At 51.1% G+C, this 20,033-nt stretch overlaps 1 protein-coding gene across 3 annotated transcripts; it reads right to left on the bottom strand.

The window, feature by feature from the left end:
* Positions 1–1,614: 1,614 nt before the first annotated feature.
* On the bottom strand, positions 1,615–19,529 carry Get4 (guided entry of tail-anchored proteins factor 4). 3 transcript variants are annotated; one of them, XM_021163547.2, is made up of 9 exons: positions 19,231–19,529; positions 9,157–9,235; positions 8,756–8,837; positions 8,059–8,208; positions 5,935–6,073; positions 4,558–4,698; positions 4,400–4,475; positions 4,227–4,299; positions 1,615–2,683 (listed from the first exon to the last, which is right to left on the bottom strand). In XM_021163547.2, exons 1-9 carry the CDS (start codon positions 19,392–19,394, stop codon positions 2,595–2,597), a joined length of 993 nt encoding a protein of 330 aa, XP_021019206.1. In that variant the 5' UTR covers positions 19,395–19,529; the 3' UTR covers positions 1,615–2,594. The 3 variants fall into 3 exon arrangements, with proteins under 3 accessions (XP_021019206.1, XP_029333693.1, XP_021019207.1); XM_029477833.1 differs by having other exon boundaries at positions 8,756–8,834; XM_021163548.2 differs by lacking the exon at positions 19,231–19,529 and adding an exon at positions 18,283–18,580.
* Between the last annotated feature and the right edge of the window lie 504 nt (positions 19,530–20,033).

The following is a 20,033-nucleotide window of genomic DNA, read 5'->3' as shown; positions in this document are numbered from 1 at the left end:
GAGAGAGAGAGAGAGAGAGAGAGAGAGAGAGAGAGAGAGAGCCAGGAAGGCCCAGCCCCTGGACTGTCCAATCCTAGCAGAGCTCCAGGGCTCCCCTACACAGCCCATACACCTAGGATCCCTCCTAGGCTATCTCCGCTCACATCTGCTAACCCCTGTAGACTATGACAGCGGCCCTAGGTTGCACCCTCTTGGCAAGTGCCCAGTCACCCAGCTTGCAGGAATGCTTGGAGACATCTTTGGCCAAGTGCTCAGCCTTTGTCAAGTCTTCAATGCTAAGCCCAGGTGTGTCCCCATGCTTCCAGCTGGGTTCCCTCAGCCCTCTCTTGTTCTCCCACTTAAAACTGTCTTTGCATGTGGCGCTGGGTATGGAGCCTCGGGCCTGTGAACGCATCAGGCAAGCACTGAGCTACAACCCAGGTCCCTTTCCCACTGCTGAGGCCCCAGGGAGGCAGAGGCTTCCCCACCAGTGTCACTTTACTGATGGCTTTGGTCTCTGCATGCAACAGGAAAAGTTTACTAACAACACTGACCGCCCTGACATGTGCCCAGATAACCACAGAATGACGTGGGGAAGATTTTCACTAGATTGAAAGCTGGCATCTCAAGAGAAGCTGCTGCTATGTCCTTGGACATCTTTCAGCAAGGGGTGATGAAGCACAGCTCAGCCAGGACCCAGCCTGTACAAGGGCTAAGAGGATGGTGACAGCCCAGTAGACAGTGACAGGCATGTAGACGGCACAGTAAACAGTTGCCATGATATCCTGGGAAGAGGATGCATGGCGGGGCATGGGGGTGAGAGGCGTGTGTTGCAGAGGCACTGTGTGTGTGTGTGCATGTTAAGAGACACTGTGTGGGGAGGATCTCACATGTGTATCACGTTCCTGCACAAATGCCAGCTTTCCTCTGTACTCAGCTAGGCTTAATCCTGGCCAACCTTATATATACACAAAATTTGATTTCTATTTCAAAATACATCAGTGACAACAGGCTCCTATTCATGATTCCCAGCAAGTCTCACAGCTGCACACAGGCAGCTCTGGCCAGTGCCAGCAGCTTCCTTTCTGTGGCCATGCCCAACTCTACCTTCCCTACTTATTATTTTTTAATTTTTAATTTATTTAATGTGAGTACACTGTAGCTGTCCTCAGACACACCAGAAGAGGGCATCAGATCCCATTACAGATGGTTGTGAGCCACCATGTGGTTGCTGGGAATTGAACTCAGGACCTCTGGAAGAGCAGTCAGTGATCTTAACCGCTGAGCCATCTCTCCAGCCCCAGCGGCCTCCCTATTTCTAAGTCACCCCTCCACTGAGCTTCCCATGCACCAGTCACCTCTCCTGCTCCCTGAGGCCGAGACACACACCATGGTGGAGCTGTTACCTTGGACACTGCCGACACTAATACCAGCCACTCTGGCAGACACAGCCTGGATGCACAGGGAAATGGTGTGGACAGCACAGGATGTGCGTCCTCTACAGCCTTCCAGGTGGACACATGGCCTCTCCCACCCTGCCCGAGGCCTCTGCACCCACAGGTGGGGGCTAAATGCCAAAGCCCAAAGCCAGCCCATGCCCGGCCCAGAGCTCACCCAGAAAGGACTACTGCAAAGTCCAGTAGAAAGGATTTATTTATAGTCAAAAGGTGACACAAGCCTTCCTTTAAATTCCATTTTTTTTACAGTAAATAACGCATATTTCCCTCCTTCCCATGCAAGATAGAGGTGTATTAATCTACAATTCTTATTTAATTGTGAAAAAATAAAGTGTCTCCCTTTATAATCAGACTGGTAGCGTGGGTACTATCTGTGGTAATGGGGTTGCTTATTCATGGACTGGTTATTTGGTTTAGTCCTAAAACGTTAAGTTGAAAAATCCCTCACCCAGTAAAAATAAATACTGCAACATGAAGGACATGAGAGCCCATGGCACCCTTTAAAACCTCGCCAGAGCAGCAGTGTGGAGCTGAAGGGACCAGCAGGGCTGCAGCTTGAATGGAGGAGCCCATAGACTACAGCAGGGGCCACAGCCCCATGGACCAAGGGACATTACCCTGGCCAGCTGTTTGTGACCTCCAAGGAGCCTAGTCACCACAGCACACGCTCTCTGTCCCTGGGAAGCACACCATGATTGCAAAACAACTCTGTGTCCAAACAAAATCACACAAACAAGAAAGCCGCTCTCATCTGCAGGACGCAGGATCCTGCGTGGCTCACAGCGGCAGCTGCCACTTCATGCCATGGCTGCACTGGACACAGGAGAAGGGGTACTAGTCACTGACGCCAGGCTGCTGTGCCACCCTGCAGCCCTCCCCAAGGAACCAGAGACAAGGATGGCAGCGGGTGCTGCAGCAAGGCCTGCGCTTTATTGTGGGTGATCTGAAGGAACACGATTGGCCAGCAGGAGCTGGGCCTTGCTCTTGGTCCTGGCCACACAGCCCTCAACCACCATACATAAATAGGGACAGACTCTGCATAGGTGGCCCCTCAGCCACAGAGCAGCAGCCCACTGGTAAGGGGCCTTGCGCCCGGCCTGGCACTGAATCCGTCCCAGCGGTGCCGGCCATGGACATCTCCACGCTGGCCAGGCAGCTTCAGTCCAGCTCGATGGGGCTGCTGTCATCCTGGCTCTCTTCCCCCTCTTCCTGCTCTGAGGAGCCCATGAGGCTGCTCAGCAGGTTCCCTGGAGGAAGAGAGCAGCCAGTGATTGTTAGTACACAAAGGCAGTGCTGCCCTGGAAGCCCAACCTGCGCCAGGAGCCCACCACCCAGGTCACCACCCTAGACAAAGATCTACCCTGCTGTGTGTGGTCAATGCCCAGAGGCAGTGCTCCCCTGGAAGCTCCACCTTCCCAGAGATGAGGCCATGCTTTGCAGGGAAACAGCCCAGAGGCTCAGTGGCTATAGGTCTTGGAGGCCACAGTAGGAATGACAAACCCCAAACCTCCACCAACAGTGGAGGGGAATCTGGCAGTGATGAAGGAGCAGCCCAAGTCCCATGGAGACAAGAGAAAGCGGTACAGCATGCAGACCAGAGCCTTAGGGCCATACCTGAGACATTCACAACCGTCTCCTGGGTGCACATCTAAAATGCACGGGACTTATAGTGACCACAAACATGCCAACCCTGACCCCAAAGTTCTCTCTCCTGAGTGGCAGAGCCAGTGGCTGTCCTGCTTGGGTGTGGGGATGTAGACACTCTGCCTGCCCTTTCCTGTGGCCCTTGAGCACCGCAGTGGGTGTCTGCAGGAGGCAGGGGACTGCGGGTTCTAAAGCTCTGTGGGACGCCACAGACACGCTCAGGCCACTGAGGGCTGACAGGAAAAAGGAGAAGCGCTTTGCTAGAGACTCGTGGAGACAGCTGAACCCTGCTCATGCCCTCCATAGGTAACAGGCTCAAAACAGATGAAGGTCAGAAGAAAAGCTTGGTGTGCAGGCTCACATCATGATCCCAGCACTTAGGAGGCAGAGGCAGGAGGAGTGAAGTGAGTTTGAAGCTATTACAAGTCGCAGGGAGTGATCTTGTCTCAAAACAAAACAACAGTAGCTGGGCATGGTGGCATACACCTTTAATCTCAGCACCCGAGAGGCTGAGGCAGAAGGATGTCTCTGAACTCAGGGCCAGTCTGGTCTATATGATGAGACCCTGTTTCAGAAAACAACCCATCAACAACAAACTAGAGCAACACTGTCACAGTCTACAGCAAGTTACTAGGCACAGCCAGTGCCCAGAGAGCCCGTGTGGACTTGTTCATGGGACAACACAGGGTGTTTGTCTTCATACCACATGCACAGAAGCTCCACACTCTAGCAGGTAACCACAGAACAGCTCCTGCCACACACCATGCCTGTGGTTACCCCTGCTGGTAGTAGTGACAGAATTCTGAACCCTGAAAGGGGATTTGCTACTTAACGCATGGAATTGGAGGGGCTGGGGAGAGGATGCAGGACAGTGGTAAGGAACTTGACTCATGAGTTCAAGGGCCAGCAACAGAGAAAAAAGGAAAACTAGACACTTCGAACGCACAGGACGACACCACCCTGGCCTGACTTGGTGGAGAGGGAGTACTTGGAGTATTTAGAGTTCAGACCCACAGAGTGGTACCCAGTCAACAGCCTAAACTGCAGTCACCAGACTTCAGCAGCAGGCCAGAAACCTGTGTCCACTCAGGCGACCTGGGAACACGGCAGAGGGACTGCTGGGGACAGACCGCACACATGGCTTACCTAGCAAGCCTCCATAGGAGGATGTCTGCTTTGGCGGCACACCGAAGAAGAGTTGTCCGATCCTGTCGAGGTACTGTAAAAGGCAGGACAGTGGGTCAGTAGGTGAGCAGTGCCCGGCTGCTACCCAGCTGCGTGGGGCTCCTGCTCCCTCCTGCCTGGGTGGGGAGCCTCACCTCGTTGTACATGGGGTCCCTCCGCAGGGACGGCTGGTACTGCTCACACAGCACCGTGAAGACAGCCAGCTTGCCACTGCAACAAGAGCCGGGGATAACTCCCAGTGAGAGCCATGGCCTCACAGACACACACCCAGCACCCACACAGATGGACTCACCCGTCCACGGCCAGCAGCAGAAACCAGATGAAATTGAGCAGGGGCTGAACAAAGGGCGGCCCATCCTCGATGGATGGATGCTTCTGTGTGTACGTTGTAAAGACCACCAGTGCACTGTTCTTATTTTTCAAACAGAGAAACCTGCACATGGCATGAATATCCAAGAGTGAACCCCACAGGCAGACTCAGGTTTCCACAGATGCTCATGAGAGGCCAATACAACACACAAGAACTTTCCTGACAGCAACAACAGTTCTGTCTGGAGACCTGGTGTCTCCACAGGCCTAATAGACTGCAGGGCAAGTGGAGGGCCAGGGAGAGTCCCGAGGCTGCCCCTCATGGGGCGTGAGTCTTTTCAAACACTGATGAAGGGATTATGTCTCAGAAGGGAGACATGACCTGCTGAAGGTCAACAGAACTAGGAAACAGGGGCTATGTGGGTGCTCACTTCTCAACTATGGCCTCTGCTTTCTCCACACCTGCCTGCATCTATCATAGAAGCTCAAGATGCAGGGGGCTGGGACCCTCATGCTGTGCTGGGGTCTGGGCAGTCTTGGCCTCTGCTGAAGATGTTACCCCAGCAGTCCCAAATCTGTCAAGAAAAAACAAAGTGGCCCAGAGTCCTCCAGTGAGGAGACAACAGCTGCAGTACATGCCCAGAGCCAGGCTGGCGAGCTTGAGGTATCACATAATTTCTTTTTTAAAATCACAACTGTGGTGGTATACGCCTGCAATTTCAGCACTCGACGGCTCACACAGAAGGAAGTCTGAGGTCAGCCTGGGCTTTATAGTGAGAACTTGTCTCAAAGGTAAATAAAGTGCTCTGAGTCCCCACAGCAAACCCTCCTGCCATTACCCACATAGCAAGCATTTTTGAGGCCCAAGGAAGCAGAGGAGATGGCTCGGTAGGTAAGGTGCTTGCCCTCAAGCCTGATGATGAGCTCAATCCCAGACCAACACGGTTGAGGGGAGGGGAAGGGCTCCAGCAAACTGCAGCCTTTACAGGTGCACACCACAGCATGTGTCCCTGCAACCCTCGCTATGCATACACTAAATAAATTAAATATGTAGTTTAAAAAGGCAAACAAACCCAGGTGTGTTCCTGATGCAGGCAGGTGAGGATGAGCCATCCCACCAGCTGACTGCACCTCAATCCTATAATGAGGATTGGCAAGCACAAGGTGCAGGCCCCTAGGCAGGGTGAGCGCAACTGTGGACACTTGCACTTGTGTTTCAGAGAAAGGACTGGCTGATGAGCACATCAAGACAGCCTTGGGCCTGAGGTTCCCCCTCCAGCACTGAGGAGTCTGAGACAAAGAGGCCTGCTCCAGGCTGTGAACTGCACGAAGGCCCCACAAAGTCCTCATGAACACTTACTGTAGCACAGCCTGAGCCACGAACATGTCCACCTCACTTCGGAAGCCTCGGGCAGTAGAGTACTCGACCAGCATGTTGGCGCAGCCCTCGCCATCGCTGGAGTGCAGAAAGTGATACCGAGACTCACAGTAATTTTGCTCTGTGAAGGGAAAGAATCTGCAGATGGGCGCACGTGAGCACAGCGTGCACAGAGCCACCCACTCCTTCTGCCCCGCTCCTATCCATTTGCCTTGGACACACCTTTGCTAGGCCAGTAACCCTAGAACGAGCTATCTGTCTGTACAGCTGCTATCCCCTAGCCTGTCACCAGCTTCCTTGTGCTCAGAGAACAAACACTAAACAAACTCAATGGGCACTGTCATCCAACCTCCTTTTCCTCCGTTCTACGTATGTGAAACTGCTGTCTACCTAACACTCGTGTGCATGTGAGCTGGGCCCACAAGCAACTTTCTTTTCCTGAACTTCCAACTACTCAGGGAGTTCTAGCTAAGGGAGGCTCCTTTGCACACAGCGAAGATCACCAATGACTGCTATGTTTAAATGCAGAAACCTCCCTAACACTCAACACCAAAACCCTATTCATAGAGCAAGCTGGGAGCCCTGAGCAAGCGTCAAGGCAGACCCTGGATCCCTTCTATACCTGGAACCCTGACAGCAACAAGGAAAGGGGCCTGTCAACACCAAACACTCAGGCCCCCAACCTGACCCACCCACAGAGACCTTTTCTTCCCAAGGCTTTTGGGTATCTGAGACAGAGAGCAGGAATTAAATCAGACCTTTGTTCCTGGCCCTGCATGTTCCTGTCTTGGTGAAACCCCATGGGCAGGGCACTCTAAGAAGTGAATTACAGTCTAGCCTGGGCTACTTGGCCCTGGAGCAAGTATTTGGAAACCCCTTTTCCAGGTAGTCATGGCCCCTGGAATGGCTGTGGTCTGGACTCAGTACCTCACCCACCACCAAGACACTCAGCACTACAATCTCTCTCAGTGACTTTAGTCAGTGAATCTGAGACTCCCTGCCAGCAGCAGCGGCAGCGAGGCGGAGGCGGCAGCAACAACATGCAGACCGGATGTCTCCACACCATGTACCAGGCACGGGCTGTATGAAGGCCTGGCCCATGAGTGACAGACAGCTTGCTCTAACCTGAAGGATAGAACAGCCCTCAAAAGAACGGTAGGGTTCTGAGGTACACACTGGGGTTGGAGTTTCCTGACGTTTCTGATCTTTCAATCTACAGAGTCTTGATTGTCTCACTGTGGCTCTGGGGTGAAGGCAGAGTGCACAGTACCCAGGAGAAAGAAAAGAAAAGGCCCGATAAGCTCACAGGATGTAAGGAAGTCTATCCCAGCACATTTGCTATGAGGGTGCACCTCTGGGGGGACCCCTGCTAGACTCCAAGAATGTGACCAGGTACACCCTATGACTGCCACGGCATGGTCTTGCTCACAGACTAGTCTATCCTCAACTCTGGAGAACACCTCCTCTGGCTCCGACCTTCAGAATGGGAGGCACAAAGGAAGGTAGTTTATGTTCCACAGGTCACTGTGCATTTCCAAGCCTGGCCTCCTCTCACTGAGGATCCATTAGGCACGGCCCACCCATTAGGAGAGCTGTAGCAACAATTCCACCCTCACAAGGTACAGCTCCACACCTCCCAGGAATGCTCCTGGGGTGGAAGCTGCTCAGGTCCCAGCAGACAGTCACCAAGCATCTTTGTGCCCAAGCCAGCTCAAGAGCCAAGAAGAGTAGGCATGCCTGCAATACATCCCATGGCTGTATAATCTAACAGAGCTCACCTCAAAACTGAATAAAAAAGAACTACACACAGGGAGCCAGTGAAGGCATCAAGTGTAGAGGCACACTGAGGAAGGAGGAGGGGGAATGGGAGGTTGTGGGAAGAGAAGCAGGTAACCAGGTAGGAGAACCAGGACAGAGACTGGAAAGGAGATAGTGTCATGATCCAGGGGTCCCTTATGACCTGTGGAGGTTCTGTCCAGAGGTCTATGACCAAAGCAGAGATGTTGAAAGACAGGCTGGCATGCTTTCCCCATGGCCTCTTCTCACTTATCAACTGGCAGACACACAGAGGATTCAGCTGCTGATGAGATGGGATTCCATACCTACCTTTCCATAGTGTGAGGGCCAGCAGCTGGTGGAGTCGAGGATGGCCCAGTTTCCCAGACCCTCCACTGGACCACTTCAGGGCTCTGGACACAAAAGCTACTCGTTCAGGAGAATTTGGATCCATCAAACTGAACACTTTAGCCAGATTTTCTGCAAAGGACACAATCAGACCCTTACTAAAGGTGAGGTGAATAAAAATCCAGCACTCTATAATAAGACACTTCTCAACTATGCAACTTCAAAAGAAAGACCAGAAGCCTTTGGAGTGCTGCTGGATAGCCCACACATAGTGCACAGGTCCCAGTCTCTGATGGCTGGTTTGCCCGCTTCCCTTGTGACTATGTTGATGTGGGTGGCCCATGCTGGGAGGCAGTTCTGTGGGAGCAGGCTTGAAGCAACAGGGTGGCTCTAGCTGATAGCAGCTTCTTCCTCTGTGAGAGCAGCAGAGGCTTCAGGGCAGTTTGCATGAAGGCTCTAGTAGCCACATGCTGGCTCAGTGGGGCCAACTGCTAACAGTTCACAGTTTGTGCCCATGAGCTCAGGGGGCATGGCCAGTGTGCCTATCATGACATAATCAGTTTTTAAGTGAAGCCCAACCCCACCAACCACAAGTGGGACTGGAGGCAGTAAAGGGACTCTGAAGGACACCAGTCACAGAAGCCATGTAAGTAGGCACCACACAGTGCAGAGTTCTCACCCAAAAGCTCATCAGCTACATCCACCTCGGCCTTTTCCAGGGATTCGAGGACCAGCATGGACAGGTCAGCCGCACTGTTCTGCTGCAGAACAACCAACACACAAAAGCACAGTTAACAACAGGGCCCCAAGCCTTTAGAAGAGACCAGGTAAAGCAGGTGGCTACATGCTCTGCAGATGGCAGCCTGCAAACGCACAGCTCGGGATAGTGCCTTGCCAATGAGCAATGCAGCAGGGTCACTGGCAACTGGCAAACATACAGAGCCAAGCCTAGAGCTCCAGCCACAAAGGTTCCACAGCAACAGCTATGGAGACTAAGACCCTCTGCCACTGGAGGCCAGAACCCAGGGCAGCTTGATATCTGACTCCGACCAGGTCTCTTCCCACTGTAGCACTGCTTACCTGGCCATGACTGAAGAAGAGCAATGCTCCTGAGTACATAAGCTCCCGGGCCTCTGCATGTTTGCTCTGAGACATGTATCTGCAGACAGGAAAGAAGGGAAACCCAGCCATGAATGAATGGGAAACCCAGCCATGTGCCATGCACATGGCTTGCTTTGTCCTCCCTAGGGTGGCTACAAATGTGTAGGTGAAACTTTTTGGAGTACTGTTTCTAAGTATGCTAGGTACTTTCTGAATAGCAGCTGTATGGAAGGACACAGGCCCCATCAGCAGCATACCCACTTGAACATGCATGGTACCCTCCACTCAAGGCCCAGTAAATAACCCAGGGAGAAGCCAGTGCAACATCCGTGTTAGGGCAGGGGAGGTGGGCACTACCCATTTCAAAACAGAAGGACCAGTCTACATGTAGGGGACAAGAGAGGATCGATCCTCGCAGATGATGATAATGTTGACTGTAGTAACTCTGCCCAACTTCAATCAGCACTGTCCAGACAACCTGTGTACTGCACAGTCTCCTGGAGAACACGCCCTTACCCCCATCATCCAAGAAGCAGCCAAGGCCCCATGGGCAAAGCTGGAGCTTAAGATGACTACACAAAAGCATTATTAACAGTGCAAGCAGCCCTCAGTTCAGGCCTGGGGGGTGGGGGTGGGGGATGAGGTGACAACACCAGAATGATGGCTCTTTAAAGGGTGTAAAAGGCTCCTTAAGGCCTGGAGGAATAAACAGTTAGTTAGGCAGCTCCTGAAACTTACAAACCTCACATAGCCTCTCCCCAAGGTTACACAAACAGTATAACGACTGGTGGGGAGAAGAGACCACCCACAAGCCGAAAGCTATACAGGGAACTCTAATGATGCAGCTGCCTTTAAGTCATCCACAGTTCTGTGAGCCACGTGAGCTCAATGACTCAGTAAGCAAGGCATGGGTTCAATCATTTCTTTGGTCTGTTGGCGGTGACCTATCTGGGTGAGCAGATATTCGTTCCTGTCTCTGCAGGAAGTCACACAGCACAGGAACTGACAGACCGGTGAGGTGAGGAAGGGTGGTTGCACGGCTCAACATGGATGGTGACCCCTGAGGATGGCATGTCTAGGAAGGCAATTCCAACATGGTTTCCTTTTCCCACGTGGGATGGAATTGAATATCTCCTTGTTGGAGGTGGCTGCATGCTCCTGGCCATGGGTGATAGGACATGCAACCAAAGCCAAGCTATCAGAAGTGAAGCATTCCTAGATAGAATCACTGGGTAGCCATCTTCTATTTGGTATGGGATGTCACTCAAACTACTGATGAAGTAGAGAACTTATCACAATCCTTGAATGTAGCACGTATGTATGAGTGACAAGCTGTAGTATCAAGTGCATAGCTTTTGTTGTGGGAAAAGACATAGGATGCTTCTCACTACATTAGCCCCCTAGCACTGGGCAGGAAAAGTAGAGTAAAGTGAGGCTAAGAGAGATCCAAAAACTTGGAAATCTGTGGGAAGAAACCAAGATGAAGAAAAGAACATGAAAGATATTACAGAAGAGACTCCACAAGTCCAGTCTTTAAAAGGGAAAGCCCACAATTCAACAAGCAGATGGGCAAAGAAAGAAACTATGACAACCAGAGAGCATTCAACATCTGAACTGCTTGACTGGGAAAGACTTTTAAACACATAATCAGAGGGCTTGTGTCAGCCACAGATCCTAAGGCTGTAAAATACATGGACTAATGTATCAATCTGAGTGTAGTGGAAGCAAAGAAACTAGGTAATATACTAATCCACCACTCCTTGAGACAAAGATCACACAACCTAAGGGAACAGGAGGGAACCAGCCCTGGAATACTCATGGCTCCTAAAGCCATGAGGGACACTTGGGCTGCTGCTTGATGAGGTCCCCATGACTGTATCAGAGCCTGGAAGAGAAAAGACAAGCACTACTGGGGACACTGCACATGAGAAGTGCTGTCAGACAGAAGTGTGTTCACAGGACAGCCAGGAGAGGCTGACTGAGCAGGGACCATGCACTAGGACAGGGCTTTGCTCGCCCCATGACAAGATGTCATCTTTATGAGGTAGGAGAGGCTCTGAAGACTGAAAGACATGTAGACCAGGTTTATAAAATGGCAACCTAAAAGGGATGAAAAAGAATGAAGACAACCAAAGGCTGTGCCCAGCCACATGAAGGCAGACCTGGTGAGATCTGTGTGGAAGAATAGTAATAGTCAAACGCTGTCCTAGTGAGCATCTCAGAGGCTTTAAAACCTGAGCAACAGCCCGGCAACATCAATGCTAAAACAGTGCAGGTAAGAAAAGGTGCAGTTGCCGGGCGTGGTGGTGAACGCCTTTAATCCCAGCACTCGGGAGGCAGAGGCAGGCGGATTTCTGAGTTCGAGGCCAGCCTGGTCTACAAAGCGAGTTCCAGGCCNAAAAAAAAAAAAAAAAAAAAAAAAAAAAAAAAAAAAAAAAGAAAAGGTGCAGTTACCGCCTCCAGCACAAAGCACACTGGGATCAAGACTGTTTGCTCAGACTGAGGCCCCTTTCAGAAGTGGTGATCTGGAGCCTGTCAGAACCAAGGAGCCAGGTCCAAAGGCAAGCCAGGGAGCTCCTGCCTCCCTTGGGCCTAAGCCAAGGCAAGCAGTACACGCCTGCTTGACGGAACACCAGGAACAGAGATGCACAGCAGGCCTGGAGCAGCAGCAATCCTGGACGAGGTCAGATGGTTCATGGAAAATGGCTTCTGGGGGGCAGCGTGCTGTCTCCCAACCATGGTACTGGGTACTATATTGTCCCCAACATCTCCCTTGTGAGAAAACACCTGATAGAAGTTATGAGATTGTTACTACTGGTCTGGGCTCGCTACAGCTCTTTTTTAGGATTCTCTTCTCTGTTCAAGACCATGGAGGGTTATCTGGAATGGATGGAAGACTGGCATCCAGAGAACCTGCCCGCTCTCTCTTAAAAGGTTTATTAGAGACTGCTAATCCTTTAAGTATCTTGCAGATGTATAAGAGTATCCCTAGTACAAGAAACAGAGAAACTAGGCCAGGCATGGTGGTGCTGGGCTTTAATCCCAGCATTCGGGAGGCAAAGGCAGGCGGATCTCTGTGAGTTTGAGAGAGGAGAGAAACAGAAATTAAGGCTTTGTTTAAACAAAGGCAGCCTGACTGCATGGTAAAGCAGAAGCAGTAGAATTGTCAAATGAAAGCTGCATTTCAGGTGTGAACTATTTCTGATAAGTTTTTGGCAGGGAAGTCCCATAAACCATAAAGGCTACATACTATGGACCCAGCAAAGTTGCTATGGCTGAAGAAACCACATGCTTTGGCTGCAAGACATGGAAAAGTATGGCTGGAACTCAACTGAACATTCTTTACCCACTAACAGACTTTTGTAGTGGCAGAAGGCACTGAGGCTGCCAGGGAAGAACTGTTACTAACTGTCCTGAAAGGTTTAAACCCTGCAACCTATACCACCAACATACCAGGGGAGATGTACCCACAGGTACAATAGTGGCACAGTGTTAAGGGTGTGACCAACCTCTTTCTGGTGGGATTTAAAGCCTTTCAAAAACCTTACCTGGTACTATATGCCTGGGCAAAGGTTCATAACCAACAAGGTCATAGGCCCATATGGGAGGATATTGCTATTGTTTTGATAAATGGAAAGATTGTGTCTGCCAAATTAAACATTTGTATTTTCCTCACAGATTACTGCTGCTGGTCCATCAAATGGTCATAGAAGGCAGTTTCTTTTTTGCAATGGGAAATGTAGTGTAGAGCCTTATAACAGATCAGGCTTCTCGGATGGACTGTTGTGGCAGTGACACAATAGTTAACCAGTCACATATAAGCCTCAGCAAGCATTGCTGAAGAGGGAGTTGGCAAAGACTCTAAAAGTAGTAGAAAGGTATGGCATACCCTGCAGCCACCTCCTGAATTGAAACATTCCTTGAGGGGTGGGGTGGGCTGGGGTGGGGTGGGCTGGGGTGGGGGTGGGACACTTAAAACTCAGGAAGTAAAACAACAAACCTCAAGAAGTGCACAAGCATCACAAGTCTCAAGAAGTGCTTGCAACTTAAAAGACGCACAATGGCTCTCCCCACAGGTGACAGAAACAGTAACTGCTGGGTAAGGAAGCTACTTCTATCCGCTAAACTGTCTGCAGGTCATGCTGGGAATCCTATACTGCTTCTCGCAGTATCCCTCCCCCACGAGTCACTAAGTGAGACTATGGAATTGTTAACTTCGGTCTGTTGTTGGTGCCCTACTGGGTGAAGAGATGTTTATTCATATCTCCCCAGAAAGGTCACGTAACACTGGCACTGCAGCTGGGCGTGGTGGCGCACGCCTTTAATCCCAGCACTTGAGAGGCAGAGACAGGAGGATTTCTGAGTTCGAGGCCAGCCTGGTCTACAGAGTGAGTTCCAGGACAGCCAGGGCTAACACTGTCTCAAACAAACAAGCAAAAAAAAAAAAAAAAAAAACCCCAAAAAAAAAAAAAAAAAAAAAAAAAAAAAAAAAAAAAAAAACCCCAAAAAAACAAACAACAACAACAACAAAATACTGGCACTGCAGAAGGGCATTCTGGGAAAGCAAGTGCAGTACTCCAAGGCAAGCAATCTTGTGTGGCTATTTGCATGAACAGAGACCACTGGTGCTCTCCATGGCAACAATCATTAGTCTAGAGTGGCTTGTACAGGACATTAGATTCCCAAGCACTTTTATCTGAGGCTTGGCAAGAGAAATGCTCATTGAAACAGAAAGAACTATTTCTTTAAAGACATACCAAATTCCTGAGATCACAACCTCCCACTGACCATGTCCTACTTTATTGAAATCAACTGCTGCCAGGTCAAGGAAAGCTTTAAAGATAAAAGTTCCAGGCAACAGGGGCCTGGAGAGATGGTTCGGTGGTTAAGAGCACTGACTGCTCTTCCAGAGGCCTTGAGTTCAATTCCCAGCCGCCACATGGTGGCTCACAACCATCTGTAATGGGATCTGATGCCCTCTTCTGGTGTGTCTGAAGACAGCTACAGTACTCATGTACATACAATAAATAGATAAATCCTAAAACAAAACAAAACAAAAAAACAACCAAAAACAAAAACATTTCCAGGCAATAATGCAAATTTCTCATCATAGAATTCCTGGAACTGAGGGGTGGGGAGAGAGGGTGTTCTTTTCTGGGTGACTAAGCAGGCTAGGTGTCCCAAGGCCCCGGGACAGTCAGCCTTCCTTGGTACTCAGTTCCATGCACAAGGTCCTATGTGACACCCAAAATCACCTTCTACACACAGTGGTAGCTTTGCTTGATGGGGGACAAGCTCTGCTGGTCGCAAAGAGACTCAACAACAAAGCCCAACAAAGCCACAAAGGAAGGTCTGTGCCAGGGTTCCAGATGATTTTGCTCTTACTGGCTGGGTACATGGGCTCAGTCACTCCTGCCACCCTAACACTTGCTGCTGAGCTGGTGGAGGTCCGAGGAGAGAGCTCAGTAGAGTGTTTGCCTACATGCATGGAGGCCCAGGTTCTGTCCATAGCACTGCAAACACTGGGTATGACTGGACGTCTCTGTAATCTTGGGACTTGGGGGGGGGGGGCAGGAAGAGCAGAGTTAAGGTCATCTTCGATTACATACAGAATCTGAGGCCAGCCTGGACTACACAATCAATGCTGTCTGGACGAAGAGAGGAAACTGGAGCTGGACAGAAGCTAGCCTCTGGGCTAAGTGAATGCTAAGTAAGAGTTAGGACTGAGTTCACATCTCTAGTGCCCACACAAAACCCGTGTTTGGGGGCTGAAAAAATGGCTCAGTGGTAAAGAGCACTGGCTGACTTGGGTTTCATTAACAGTACCAAATGTCATCTTACAGTCACCTGTAATCCTAGTTCCAAGGGACCTGATACCCTCTTCTAGCCTCTGTGGGCGGGCACCAAGCACTTGTGGTACACAGACTTTAATGCAGACAAAACACCCATACACAAAGTAAATAAATAGACACAACAGCAACTGGTGTGGTTGGGTGCACTTGTAACCCAGTGCTGGCTGGCTGGCCTATCAGCCCAGCTGCAATGGTGAGTACTAGGCTGTCTCAAAAAAAAAAAAAAAAAAAAAGGTAAAAAGCAACTGAGGAAGTAACCTGAAGTCAGCCTCTGGCCTCCACGCATTTGTGCAAACCAATGCACATGCCTACAACACAAAGGGAGGGATAGGGACTGGGCTAACATGTTCAGCCAGCACACAGGTCCAAGGCCTAGGGACACTCTACCATGACCTAGTGGCCTCAGACCCAAGACTATGATGTCACAACACACACAGTAGGATTTCTCTTCAAACATTTCTTCATGTGACTTGGACAAATAAGGTTATTGGCCACAAGGGACAACTCCAACAGGTCCTAGGAAGAACCTGTTGTGGAACACTCTCCTGTGAGGTAGAACATCCATCCCAACCTTCAAGGAAGCTCCTAGCACACGGGTTGTTAAAAGGGAGTGAAACAGGATGTTCAGAGGGAGGTGAAACTTTCCGACCTGCTGGAAAGCTGCTTAAACCCAAGAAGAAGACAACTTCATAGATTTAGGAAGAATCTGAAACCCACCAGCTTTACTAGGCCCCTCCCTCCCCAAGTAGTACAAATTTTAAGGCGGGTTGAGACTTTTGGGAAAACCCAGCTGCCTGGAAGAGGCCCAGAGCAACTGACCTGGGAAGGGAATCCTCCCGCCCGTGGAGCTGGCTGCAGGCTGTGCAGTGTGTTCCAGGTCCCCAGCTTTTGTCACCTGCCACTTATGCCGGGGTAGGCTTTTGGTGATGCAGCTGTCCTTGAATCATTTCTGCTCTCGTATGTAACCCCTGACCTATATTCCTGTAAGTACATAGCAACCAACACTGGGGTTCTGGAGGACAGCATGGTGCTGCTGAGGCCACTCAGGACAGACAAATAGCTTCTAACTATCTGAGATACCAACAACCAGGCCGGCAGAGCTCCTTCCTCCTCCTGGCAGAGCTCTGGGCAGAGACAAGGTAACTTGCCACAGCAAGACTATGGCTAGGCAGGGGCTCTGAGGCCACACAGGCCTGATCACTGGGCTACTTGGCCCCTTCTCTTCCATACAGGTTAGGAGTGCTGAGGTTAAAATGAGGTTGTGACACATTCATAGGACAGAATACTCCATAAATGTGGATCAGATTTAGAACATCTTGTTGCGTGAACTAGAAAGCCACACAGATGGAGAGCCCCTTGATCTCTGTACAGACCCCAAAGTGAAAAGGACAAACTGCCCGGGGATATCAGTAGAGAGGGAGTCAGGGGTCACAACCATGGGCATTTTCAGCATCCCCAAAGTAAAAACCGTATGAAGATATTCACTGTAAATACATGAACACCACTTATCCAGTCAAAGAAGATAAAAGGCCAGGGCTGGTGATGCGACACAGCTTAGTAGGTAAGGGTGGCTGTCACCAAGACAGTCCAATGAATAGAGTCAATCCAAAATGACAGGAGACGAAAAGTGACTCCTGCAAGCTGTCCCGATTGCCTGTGAGCGAGTACTCTGCTGTCTCTAGCAGTTCTGTCCATGGAATGACCCTGAGTCTATGTGGAACTCTATAGGCACTCCTGGGGCCTATAGTGTTGAGAGAATCTGAGGTCTACTTAAGTTCTGTAACAAGTACTGGGCCCTGTTGAAATGCTGTGTCCCTGGAGCACACTGCACCCCAGTCCTCTTGCTGGTCAGTCCCTTGTATGCCGATAACACGGTAACATGTGGCTTCAAACAGTTACGAGGAGGAACTTGCCCATCACCATCCCTAGTCCACCTTGACCAAGGGAACTCTTCTAGTCACATAACACCAACAAGAACGTCCTCAGTCACAGCAGGGCTGACTCAAAACAAGGACATGCTTACTCTCTGGATCTCACTTTTGTTGATTAAATAAAAAAATGAGTGGGGGCAGTAGGGGTGCACGCCTTTAATCTAGTGTTAGGGAGGCGAAAGCAGGTAAACCTGAATTTGAGGCCAGCATGGTTTGCAGAGTTCCAGTAAAATAAAACAAAAATGTAAGACACCAGGGTGTACCCCGAGTGCTGCAGAAGTATACACAGTGACTGGCCTGCTACAGAGGAACCCCTGAATCCAAAGCTCTAATCCTTTGTTTCTTCCCTCAAAAATTGCTTGGGCCAATTGGCTGATCCTATTCAGTGATAGACAGCTCAACTCAGAGGAAAAACTAACCATTCAGCAGGCCCGATGACACAGGCTTGTCATCCTAGCTACTTAGGAAGCTCAACCTGTAATGATCAAGAATTCTAGGTCTGCCTGAGTCAGACCCGAAGGCACACCACCTCAAAATTTTAAGTGGAAAAAACCAAAAGGGAGTGTAGCCTGTGACATGTCCTGGGCTCTATCCCCAACAGGACAAAACAAAACCAAACCAAAAACCAGTTACTTTATCAATCATTGTGTAGTTGTTTATACATGTAAAAATTAACTTTATTTTTTAAAGACAGGGTTTCTCTGCCTTGGCTGTCCTGGACCTCACTTTGTAGAACAGGCTGCCCTCCAACTCACGGGAGATCAGCTTGCCTTTGCCTCTTGAGTGTTGGGATTAAAGGTGTGTGCCACCACACGTGGCTACAGATTTTTATCTAAAGACTAAAGCAAGTGCCTTCCCAATATAATTAAGAGTTTTTTAGTTTTAGTTTTTGTTTTTAAAGGCACTAGGGACACTGTGATGAAACTAGATGCTGCCAGACTGGTTTGTATTTATAGTGTCTAGTTTACAGAAAAATTCCCCAACAAGGCTGCCCTTCAGGTAACCTGTGATTAGAGCAAGGGCTAATGTTTCGATAAGCTGACTAAACCCCCTGCTCCGAATCCAGGGCGCCCAATAGGTAAAGAAAACAGGAAGTCTTTGACACCAAGGACGCCAAGGCTCATCCCACACCTGCCAGCTCCCTGGACTGAGCACTTACGGAGGGAGATACTGCAAGGCTGGTCCCTGATGGCTTGCTAACTACTTCGTGTGGCCTTAACCATGCCCCTCCCTTTATGTCCACCTGGCTACTTGCCAGGCTCACTCTGGGCATGTGGGGAGGAAGTGGGAATTGTCCTCAGATGTAAACAAGTATCACTCACGAGCCAGAGGGTTCCCAGAGCACTGATTCTTCAGCCTCCAACAGGGCTTCAAGGCAGTGAGGCCACTGTGTACAGTGTCATCCACTGTCATGGCAGCTTTATCCAGCCCACAGAACACACCGTGCCCGGATCAAGCTAGAGGGAGTGACTGTAGGAGGAGTTCCACAGCACGTGGGACCTAGGTGACAGTAATGGGTGGATGATAATGTGCAACTGGCACAAGATAACCACTTTCCACTCGTTTTACTGAAGGCCTAAAATTGCCCTAAAACAAAACCTATTAAAACGAAAAGTAGGTCTAAGGGGCACAGGGGCCAAACCCACACTAGGGACATGGAGCAGAAATGCTGATGTCCTGCAGTCAGGAATAAAGTTCTACGTAGGAATTATCAGCAGGCAGATGCACACAGGCAGGAATACAGATGGCCCCAGGCTGGCCCACGGTGTCAGCATGTGACCACACTTTAGCCGGCTGTGCAACTCCAATCACTGGCCACAGAAGGGAGGACTCGCTAACCAGCGGAAGCCTTCAGGGAAAGGGAGGCCAGGCGAGGAAGAGGGTGTGATAGAGAAGGAATGGCGGGAAGAGAGGCCTGTAAGAGGGAGGAGGCCTAAGAGAGAGGAGAGAGGCTAGTGATAAAACTGAGGCCAGGGAAGGGGAGGCCTGAGAAGAAGTTGGCTGGGGAAGGAGGCCTGGGAAAAGGAAGGAAGGACGGGGGAAGGGCAGCTCTGAGAGTAAGGCAGGGACTCAGAAAGACGAGGCCGAGAGGGGAGGAGGGGGAACCAGGCAGAGAAGAGGAGGCCCTGCCGAGTAGTACAAGCCCGCCGCCCCCGCTCTGCTCCGCGACAGGCAGCCGCACAAACCAATGAGGGTGCGGGGCGCCGCAGCGCAGCCAATGAGCAGCAGCGGAGGTGGGGCCTCGGCGCTAAGCCGCCACCCGCGCCCACCTGAAGAAGAGGGTCCGGTACATCTGGTGCGCCTCGTAGTAGTCGCCCTTCTCGACGCTGGCACGCAGCTTGCCCTCCACGCGCTGGACGCCGCCGCGGTTGCGGGCGCCGTTGCGGGCGCCCTCCTGCTCTGCCATCGCCGCCGCCGCCGCCGCCGCCGCCATGGGCCGGCGTTCCGCGCAGAGCTGACGCTGTCGCAGGCGCGGTCGGCGGCGCCTCCCGGCTTCCGTCCCCGCGGCCGCCGCACTCCTTCTACGGTGGCCGCGAGGAGCCGTGCGAGGGCGGGCGCGCCGCGGGCCGCACGTGATCGAGGCGGAGCCTGGCGGGATCGCGGGAGCCGCGCGAGGACACGCCCCTGAGGGGGGGGGGTCTGAGAAGGACCCTGAGAACACAGGCCAGGAAAAGCCGACGGGGTGGGGCTCTCAGACTATCGCGGGAACTTGTTAGTAGTCTTGCGAGAGCGGGCGGGACCGAGGTCTTGGGCGGGACTACACGCTGAGCTGTCCCCGGCTCGGTGTCGTCACTGCACAATGTAATCAGCCACGTAGGCTGCGCAAGTAAGCTGGGGCAGAAGACTCAGCGATGAGGCAGGCGTCTTATTCGCGCGCCCCCTGAAATTACCCTTAGCGCATGAATGAAGCAGACACATTTTAGAAGCTTTGGCCTGTCTCACACCTGCCCGGGGAGTGCCCCTCCAGGTGGCAGTCATCCTTAGTGACATCTGGGACAGGGCAGTATGCTCAGGCTAGAACCTGTAATGTCTCCAAGAAGACCTGGCTGTGGTTGGGAGTAGATGACAGCGG

The sequence above is a fragment of the Mus caroli genome, chromosome 5 (assembly GCF_900094665.2).
Source record: "Mus caroli chromosome 5, CAROLI_EIJ_v1.1, whole genome shotgun sequence".
In the NCBI taxonomy this organism is placed as follows: Eukaryota; Metazoa; Chordata; class Mammalia; order Rodentia; family Muridae; genus Mus; species Mus caroli.
The sequence above is the reverse complement of the archived record's forward strand: the minus strand, read 5'-3'. Positions and strand labels throughout refer to the sequence as shown.